At 42.4% G+C, this 10,467-nt stretch overlaps 1 protein-coding gene across 1 annotated transcript; it reads right to left on the bottom strand.

Moving 5' to 3' along the window:
* Positions 1-1,067: 1,067 nt before the first annotated feature.
* drd1b (dopamine receptor D1b) lies at positions 1,068-2,462 on the bottom strand. The gene has a single exon (XM_033979116.2). The coding sequence runs from the start codon at positions 2,460-2,462 to the stop codon at positions 1,068-1,070; it is 1,395 nt and encodes a 464-aa protein (XP_033835007.1).
* Positions 2,463-10,467: the final 8,005 nt, after the last annotated feature.

Raw genomic sequence — 10,467 nt, 5'->3', positions numbered from 1 at the left:
GTCTTATGCTGTCTCGAATGGTCAGTTTAGGGATGGACACAGGGGAATGAGGGGTCTGTGGCGGGACAGCTGTAGAGACTGAATGAAATCAAGAAAAAAAGACACTTAGAACAAAGAAGTGGTTCTCCAACTTAGGCTTGGGTTCAGTCCTGGTGTAGGTAAAGGTTAGTGCCAGTTAAGGACCAAATCAGTCTAATTATATTTCAACTTTGTGCACAATTGTTTATGTGTTTGACTAGATGTTGAGCAGGTTTAGTCCAGGTTTTCGTATAGGCACATTAAAGTCCTGGCGTGTCATATCAAACCACTACTTCAATCATTAATTTCCCCCAGAGGTGATGCTTCATGTTGCGATACAAGTGCAAAGTTTGAGAACCACTGAACCATAGGAATAAATTAACCAGGTTCCCCTTTATCCTGTAGCTTCCTTTAAAGTTTCAGTTATACCATTATCTGCCGCTGTGTGAAATAACAGTTACTTTGGTTTTTGAAAATAAATGTCCACGCGTTAAACAGAAAATTGCAGCGAAAGAAAAAAAAAAGAAAAACAGTATCAACGTTGTTCTTTCCTCCATGACAATGAAACACATACAAAGCACCTACTGTACCTACGAGACGTTTTGCTAATAGTTACTACAGCTTCCTTTCAAAGTATACTGCGTTGGTGTCCTTCAAGGGGACAGTGTCTTATTGTACAGTATGTCTAAATGTAGATGTCTACATGCACGTACACTGAAGCATGTAGACACCCGCACTAGTGTTCTGCAGTGGTATTCACATTATTCCTGTCAGCATTTATCATCAAGTGTGGCAATTTCATCAATAAATGCTGAAGGTGTTTTGCAGATAGTTTAATCCAGTAAAGTGCCAGTACTTTGAGACATTCTGTAGGGTTTTCTCCTTAAGGAGTTTTTTTTTAACAGTTCTTAAGGTTTTGAATGAGTAAATCCCATTGCTTTGCAGTCAGCCATGCTCCTCTCAGATGTCTGGATTTGTCATTGCTTGTTCCCCTGTGTGTAAGTCTTGCTCTGCTTAGTACTCGCCTTTAGCAAATGCAGACTTGTCATTTAATCTCCACACGACATGGTTTTGTGCTGTCCGTTTTGAGTGATTGGGTTGATCTTTTCCAGCGTGACCTCTGTGTCGCTGTCCAAAGTAGCGGAGAGAGCAGGCGAAAGTTTCTCCAGGGCATTGGTCCCCATCACCTCCACCTCCCCAGCGCTGCCATCCTTCTTCTGCAGCTCCTCGTCCTGACACAGGATGCTGTGAGGAATGACATAGCTGGCTGAGTTGTTGCCTTCTTTGGGAATGTGGCTCTTGGGCTGATACTGGCAGTTTGGGTTGGAAGGAGGGGCACCCATGTTGTTGTTGATGCTGACAATCTCAATGGCGTTGCTCCCAGGACACAGGCGGTGGCAGCCCAGGAGAATGGAGAAGGCCTTTCGGAAATCTGCGTTGAAGGCATAGATGATGGGGTTGAGGGAGGAGTTGGCCCAGCCAAACCACACAAACACATCAAAGGTGGTGGAGCTGACACAGGGGAACTCGGTGGAGCCGTCTGGGAGGCTGACCTCACAGAACGGCACCATGCAGTTTAGGATGAAGAAGGGCAGCCAGCAGCACACAAACACACCCATGATCACAGACAGTGTCTTCAGCACTTTGGTTTCTCTCTTGAAGGACATTTTGAAGGAGCTCTCACTCTCTATGCTGGAGCTGTTGCCCATGCTGCTGTGGCGGTTCTTGGCACTCTCTGCGGCCCGCTCCAGAGCAGATATTCTGCGGATCTGTTTCTGAGCAATCCGGTAGATCCGGGTGTAGGTGACGATCATGATGGCCACAGGGATGTAGAAGCTTATGAGAGAAGAGGAGATGGCATACGTCCTGTTAAGGCTGGAGTCGCAGTTGTCAGGGGGCAGTTCACTGGGGTAAGATCCGTTCAGATCCAAGTAGCTGGTGGTTTGAGCTTTGTGCCAATTCAGCTGGACAGGAATGAAAGAAATGAGGACAGACAAAGTCCACGCCACACTGATCATCAGACACGCCACTCTGGGCGTCATCTTACGTTCGTAGCGAAAAGGGCTGGAAATGGCCCAGTACCTGTCCACACTGATTACGCACAGGTTCAGGATGGAGGCTGTGGAGCACATGATGTCAAACGCCACCCACACATTACAAAATGCTCCAAATGGCCAAAACCCTACGATCTCTGTCGCTGCCTTCCACGGCATAACCAAGATGGCCACCAGAAGGTCGGAGATGGCCAACGAGATGACAAAAAAGTTTGTGACCTTTGACCTCAAGTGACGAAACTTGGTGACGGCAGCACACACCAATGTGTTGCCTAGCAACGTGGTGAATATAAGGAGGAAGAGGAAACATCCCGTTAAGACGCGCTTGGAGGAGTCCCGCTCTGGCAGCAGATGCCTCCCATCTCGGACTGTGGAGATATTCTGCTCCATGTTTCTGTTGTGATGTTGAAAAACTGAGAGAAGGGGGTGGGCACAGAGGGGAGGTCCAGAGTCACCCCATCATATCCCCAGCCTACAGAGGACTGAGAGCGGAGCACGGAGATGTCACAGCTGAAACAGCGCGCTGCTGTCTGGGCACCTGCTCTCCCACAGGCTGCCTGATCCACACGCTCCTCGTCAAAGCCACCATTTTTGCACAAGAGTGGCTATAAATATTTCACAGAGGATTGCCAAAAAAATGCACGAGCTCCATTAATTCCTGTGGCAGAGATAGCAGCAGTCGACATTCTAGGTTAAAGAGTATGAGTAGTCTAGCTGTAGTGGATTAGCTCCAATCAATACAGTTGCCCTAAAAACGGGATCAGTGGAAAAGGGATATTATCTGTTAGGAGTCCTTCCTCTTGTCAGAGTGACTTTGCCTCATCTGTCTTTCCCTCTGACAAACTTTCATACAATACTGTTGCTGAGCTGTTAACAGGGGCTCGGCCAATCAGTAGCTTTATATAGCACCTCATCAATACCTCTATTGACGCTTTTGGCTGTGCGTTTATCTGATTTGTTTAATGATCCTCCAGGCGTGTCCGTGTGATTATTCTGTGCGCGTATTGATGCTGATTCCCCACCGTAGTGTTTTTTTTTGTGTGTGTTTGAATGAGGTTCTCCCGGTGCAGTCCGACGAGCTAGAATAATCGCATTTAAAAGTCACTTCAATTTCACAGAGAAATATTGCGAGAGACAGTGCATGTGAAGAAGCAGCTGTGCCAGTAATGCTGACATATCACTATAATCCACATGTGGGCTCATTCTCTTCTTTTGTTTTTTATTTCACTTTTCAAAAATCAGCTCGCCAAAAACATTCAGGGATCACGACAATGGCACAAATTCAAGCAGGCAGTAAAATCCCAAGGTTAACAATACACACGTTGGTTATTTCTGTCCCAAAGAATGTTCGTGGACTTGTAAATCTTCAGGAACTGGTTGAGTATTTAAAAAAAACACCCAAACTATTCTGGTGCGTCAACATCACTTGCAGAAGCACAACCAAAAATGTCACTTCTTCTTCTTCTTCTTCTTCTTCTTCTTCTTCTTCTTCTCCTTGTTACATCCAACTTGTGAATCTCACCCGATCCTCAGTCTCAGTCTCCTCCTCTGGGAATCCTCTTTCACTTTCTTTCCCCCTTTCACTTAATTGTATCAGTCCATGGCGCTTTCTGCTCATCCTCTGGTAACATTCACTTCTCCTGTAGCGAGTCTGTGCGGGGCTGCCTCACACGCGCTGTTACCGACGCCAATGAGCTCCGCGGGTCCCTTCACGAGCCTTTTCTCATGCGCACTCTCGCCTCTCTCTCCGCTCAGTTGCCTCTATACTGCTGCCTGCTGTTGCGCGCCACGGCGTTTCACTGCTGCCTGCAACTGCCCCGTGCGTCCAGGGAGACTCACGCACGAACATAGACCCGAGGAAAGGCGCGCAGATCAGAGTAAACGAGGAGGTGAAAGTAAATGATTCACTGTGGATGAGTGCAGGGCGTGCGTAAAAGTGCCAGTGTTTGGGTTTGAACGAAGCTGCTGTTTGGGATTGTTTTTTGATGTATTTTTGTTTGATTTTTTGTGTTTTTTAAAGTTAAATATAGGTACAGCATGCCAGTCATATGAAATGAATAAATATAAGAAAAAAACAAAACAAAAAGATAATAATAACTTAATTCTAAAGTAGTAGTCAGTAATTGTTGAAAAAAACAAACAAAAAACAAACAAACAACAGCAAATAAACAAAAATTATTAATGAATAAAAAAAATAAAAATATTGGGCTGATTATTTTATGCACACCTTTTATTTTATATTTTATATCATTACTTTTTTTTTTTTTTTTTTTTTTTTTAGTTAAATATAGGCCTATCAACATGCCAGTCATACAAAATGAATAAATACAAGAAAAAAAAACAAAAACAAAAAAACCCCAACTTAATAATAACTTAATATAAAAAAAAAAAAAAAAAAAAAAAAAGGAAATAAATTGGTTGTTTGTAGATTTGCCAACTGTATGAAAGCAATAAATAAATAAATAAATACATTTACAAAAAAAATAATAATAATATCGGGCTGATTATTTCATACACACCTTTTACTTTATTTTATATTTTATTATTTTTACTATTCATAGTTTTATGTTGCACCATATCCTCAAAGCAAATCCCTACATTGTAAGTTTTGTTCTCAGACAAAGGCACTAAAACTTTTCTGATTCTCATTCTGAAGTAAAACAAACAGAGCCACACAGTCTACACAAATATCAACTCTTCACAAACAAAACAAAAAAACAAAAACAAAAACCTGTAAACACTTGTAACCTCTTTTTGCACAAAACACGTGTGAAGTTAAATTAAAGACACTTTTTGCTGAACCGAAACCTGAGGCCAGCCCCCAGAGCGCACAGAGGCACAAGGGCGCCATCTGCTGGAGGAGAAGGGAACAACACGTGCAGAGGTATTAATGTGTGAAGAAGAGGAGAGAGGGATGGAGCTGTGGTTACATTAACACCACATCAATAAACACGAATGAACAACCCTGGATCAGATTGGAGTTCCCAAGAGGATTAGGAAGAGCTGCGGATTGAGACGGAGCACGGGACACTGGAGAGAGAAGGAGGAGGAGAATCCAGCTAGTGCCATCATCCTCCTCCTCCTCCTCATCATCATCATCATCATCACGCCCCTGGCCACCTGGAAGGACTGGCCAGGACTGGATGAATAGTATTACCCAGCTGTTCGGATGCTCCAACAAACTTTATCTGCTATTTACGGGTTTTTATTCCTCATTTGTCTATGTTTTACAGCGCGACCCATATTCAGTATTGACTATGTGGAAACAAACAACAAGAAAATAAGACAATATGAACTCAAGTTAACCATAATTATGTAATCTAGTAACTTTAGCCAGCAAAATATATGAAAATGTAAAGGATTTTCACAAAAATACATGTTGTTTCATTGAGAAAATCAGCTAACGCCGACAAAAACAGTGAAACGTGTTTGATCAGTGATAATAACACAGAGAATATGCACAACTATAGATAAAAACTATGAAAAAATGACATAATTGAGATGCACAGAGCAAGAGAAAACAGAGGTATCGTGAAAAACGTAGAGATGACATGTATATAAATGAATATAAGGAGACAATATTTCACAGTTAACAAATGGGAGGATGTGGGACGTGTCTCTGCAGATTAAGACAAACACATTTCACCAGTGCGTCCGACGTCGGTTCTGCTGCTGTGACAGTGTTTGTGCTGCTGCTCTGGTGACGCTGCATGTTTTAATGTGCATGTGTGAGGGATGGAGGGATGGAGGGATGGAGGGAGGGATGGAGACAGAGGAGGAGAGAAAACATGTAGGGAGGGAGGGAGGGGCGGGGTGACGTGCAAGAGATGGATAGAGAGAGAAATCATGTAGAGATAGAAGGGAGCAGGAAATGCAGGGCTAGGGAAAAAGAAGGATGGATAGAGGGATGTAGAAGAGAGGGGAGGATGAGAGATAGGGAGATGCGTGGAGAGAGGGAGATTGATGGGGAGACAGAGAGAGAGGGAGGTGGACGGAGAGACAGAGAGAGGGAGATGGATCGAGAGACAGAGAGAGGGAGGGAGAGACAGAGAGAGAGGGAGAGAGAGAAAGAGGGAGATGGATGGAGAGACAGAGAGAGAGGGAGGGAGAGACAGACAGAGAAAGAGAGATGGCTGGAGAGGCAGAGAGAGGGAGATGGAGGGAGAGACAGAGGGAGAGGGACGGAGAGCGAGAAAGAGGGAGATGGATGGAGAAACAGAGGGAGAGAGAAAAAGAGGGAGATGGCTGGAGAGACAGAGAGAGGGAGATGGACAAAGAGAGGGAGGGAGAGGCAGGGAGAGAGGGAGAGAGAGAAAGAGGGAGATGGCTGGAGAGACAGAGAGAGGGGGGGAGGCAGAAAGAGGGAGATGGGCAGAGAGACAGAGAGAGAGAGGGAGAGAGAGGGAGAGAGAGACAGAGAGAGGGATGGAGAGAGAGAAAGAGGGAGATGGATGGAGAAACAGAGGGAGAAAGAGAAAGAGGGAGATGGATAGATAGAAGAAGAAAGTGAAATGGTTGGATGGAGAGAGAGAGAAAGAAAAAGATAGAAGCGAGAGCGAGAAAGGCATGAAAAGGGAGATGGATGAGAGGAAATAGAGAGAGAGGGAGATAGATAAAAGTATATGGAAAGAGGGGGGAGAGAGAGGAGGGGAGATGGACGGAGAAACAGACAAAGGAAGAAGGAGAAAGGGAGGGAGAGGGGTGAGAGAAAAAAAGAATGAGAGACAGATAGATGGAGAAAGTGTGTAGAGAGAGCGAGGGAGGTGGATTCAGAGACAGACAGAAGAAGGCAGTGATAGGGATGGACGGAGAATGAGGCATGTAGGGAGGAGAGATAGAAAAAGGCACGGACAGAGGGGGATGACGGAGAGACAGAGGGAAGAAGAAAGAGGGTGAGGGAAAGCAATACGAGTGAGAACGAGAGACACGTGCACGGGGAAGAGTATGCGGCGAGGGAGACGGACGGAGAGACAGGCAGACACGGGAAGAAAGCGAAAGGGACACGGAGAGGGGGAACGCGACGTGGATGGAGAGGGAGAAAGAGAGAGGGAGAGACAAAGGCACGGAGGGAGAGAGAGAGAGGAGAGGCTAATGCGTGTGGACAGGCCAAGTGTAAGAGGCCTGGCAGACACAACGCCCACATGGATCTGCCCTCAGCGGCCGAGGCAGAGGCTGTGGCAGAACGCTGGGCCGCGGCTGGGACTGGACTGTGCGTGACGACAACAAAGTTCAAACCCAGTGCACTTCACAAACACACAAGTTAATACAAACGCACACACACGTACACACACACACATGCACACAACCAGCCATGCAGGGTAATTTATGTCTGCTCCAAAAAGCAAACAAAACAGAATGAGTTACTTAGAGTTTTGACTTATGTTGCAGTTTTATCTGTGTATTTTTATCCATGTTGTATATTCTGTTTTCACTACAAGTAATAATTGATCTGTTAGCGTCACTGGATGTAAATATGTCAGATGCCCTTCCTACTTTACCAGCTCTATTGATCCGGGGATAGCCAAATACTGTGCTAAAGTAAAAGTATTGTTACTTCAAGGAGGTCAAAGGAATTGCTTGTGTAAAAGTCGGAGCGTATTTATGGAAATGAGGGTGAATTTTGATGTGAAATGGTGATAAAATGATCTACCGTACGTTAAAATGATGCACAAAGTCTGGTATTTTCAAAGAATAAACCGCAAACATGAGAAAAATTAAATCATATTTGAAAAAGCGGTGCAGGAAACACAAATGTTCACATCTTTTAATGTCGTAAAGCGTAGTTAAAGTAGCATTTTTGGCGTATTATAAGAGTGAAAAGATTTATTTATAAGTTATTCTGTTGTATTTTAGAGCGTTTTGAAACTTAGGGCCAAGCCAGTATAAAATCCAATGCTAAAGAAAAACAGTGAATCCAAATAAACTGTCTATAAAGCTTGTTCATTACCTAAAGTGAATATCGATTTTACCTGCGCAGCACTTAATAAGATGAAAATAGCCCAATTTTTCTTGTTTATGGGCTTAGGAATTGCGCGTCTAACCTGATTTACAGTGTCAATAAGAATTTACAGAAACAAACACATTGTGCATCCCCTGTAGTATAATGTATTCCTGGATTTTTTTATTTCATTTTTATTTTTTTCCAGGGTTTTTCTGACAAACAACATGCCACTCAGCTGTCAGTCTCACTCACCCTGGTGGAGATGAAGTGAATGACGGGCACTGGACTTTATCTGGCGCAAAAGCTGCATCTATAAAACATTATATTGGACCAAGACACATATTTAAAGCTGTTTATTGAGACTTACAAAAAAAAAAAAAAGAAAAGAAAAGTGAGTTGCTTTTTTGCTTTTTTTGTTGTTGTTGTTATAGTTTTTTCTCCAGTCTCTGCTGCCCTCTGCTGGTAACAGTCAAAAAAAGCATCTGCTGAACGTGTTTAAGAGCAGCACGGCTAATAGCAACATGCCGTAACGATACGCTTTGCACTTCAGGTTATTTAAGTGATGAAATAATTAAGAATAAGTAAGATGAAGGTGTACGGACTTGAAAAATGCACGTTTAAGGACAACTTTTCACTGGCTGTGGTTATAATCACGCTCAAAATGTCTTAATTATCAGATTAAAATGACAATTAAACAACAAAACTGATTAATTTCTTTCTGCTCATGGTCCCTTTAATTACTCACATCAGAGTTTGTGGTTTGCATGTCGTTTAAAAGATGTGAAAGGTCCAGAAAGTAAAAACAAACAAAAAACTGCACAGCCCCATCACTCTTAATAATCAATTTGTTCATTACGAATCAAGTCGTCTACAAACTAATACTACTAAAGCTTTTACTTTTTTGCTTCTATGCTGTTCCAACGATTAACGCTATCTCTTTATCTCAGAGTGTCCTCCCTAAAAAATGGTGCGAAAGTTTCAAAACTCCCAGTAAAAAAGTTAAAATCCTGGCGGTAGTGGAGTGGTTGGGCTTATTTACATACCTGTCACCATCATCCCTGACGTGTTTGGATTATTTTTGGCATCGGAAAGAAGGGACCTGCATCTGTCTGTCTCGAGAATGTCACTGTACCACGAAACAGAACGCAATGTATAAGGACAGTTTGAGTGTAGTGGAATATGCAGTCCAAGTTTAGCCCAAGTGCCCACCTAAAAATATAATAATGGCATTTTTTTGGGGGAAAAATATCACTAAAAAATCAACATGATAAAACAAGACCATGTTCAATTTCCCACATCCCTCCCTGTTTTATTGGATTTAAATCACCGCAAATACGTAAAAGTAAAAATACAATGAGGTTCAGCTGGTTTTCCGCTAATTTATTTTAATAGATTCTTTTTCCAGACCGAGGTTTAGTTTGTTTTCATAACTGACATCTACCTGGTCTTCCTCAGAGTTTTGGCACCGTCTTCTTACAGGTGGAGGCAGGACGACAGCGCCATCTGCAGTCCGACTTCTTCAGGACAGTATCTCAGGTGTGTGAGAGTAAAAAAAAACCTGTTTAAATGAACTAACCAGCAGTGGTAGAAGGTAACGAAGTTCAAGTAGTAAAGTACTGAGCTTTACTTAAGTCAATTTTACAGTAGATACTTTTTTATTTTTACTTCACTACATTTGAGAGCTGTATCTGTACTTTCTACTTCATTACATTTTTGACCTGTACTGAAAAGTAAAAAAGTACTTTTCCTGTGATTTGAGGTGTTATTTTTATGTTGGTGGAAACATCCTGCCTAAAGTTTTCAAGCTTTGGCTTTGAGCAAAAACAATATGAGCAAAATTCATAAGAAAAATTAAGAAATTGGTTTGCATTGTTACTATTGACCAAAATCTCCATCATTTTTAATCATTATCCCTACATTTAACACTCATGTGAAATAGTTTAGCTTTTTACTCTTAAAGTACATTTTTAATTAGCACTTTAATACTTTTACTTAAGTAGATTTGTTCAAGTGATACTTTTCCTTGAGCAAGTTTTTACCAGTCTGTTCTTTTACTTAAGTAGAAAAATTGACCAGACACATCACAGCAACATCACATGACCACTCTGACGTAGAGCCTCGTGAGCAGTACAAACTTTCAGGTATGAAGACAAACTGAACCTTGGTCTGGAAAAAGAATGTATTACACAGCTAAGTGTTTACACCAGTGGAAGGTCCCTTTATAATTTAAATGTAAGCCCACCGTCGCCAACTGGAACACATTAAAATCCACCAGAAACTAAGAAAAAATGTCTAGAATGTCTCAAAAATCTTGCTCCCCGTCTTTATATGTTCGTGTTTTGTTCTTGTGACTGTGGTAGTTGTGAAATTCTGGATGTTTTCAGTCTGATGTCAGTCGTATAAACACAAATGCAGTTGGTCAAAGTGATGAGAGCAGAGTCAGAATGTTTCAAA

This window comes from Periophthalmus magnuspinnatus, chromosome 14, assembly GCF_009829125.3.
Source record: "Periophthalmus magnuspinnatus isolate fPerMag1 chromosome 14, fPerMag1.2.pri, whole genome shotgun sequence".
Taxonomy (NCBI): Eukaryota; Metazoa; Chordata; class Actinopteri; order Gobiiformes; family Gobiidae; genus Periophthalmus; species Periophthalmus magnuspinnatus.
Note: the sequence above shows the minus strand (reverse complement) of the source record. Positions and strands in the feature narration are given on the sequence as shown.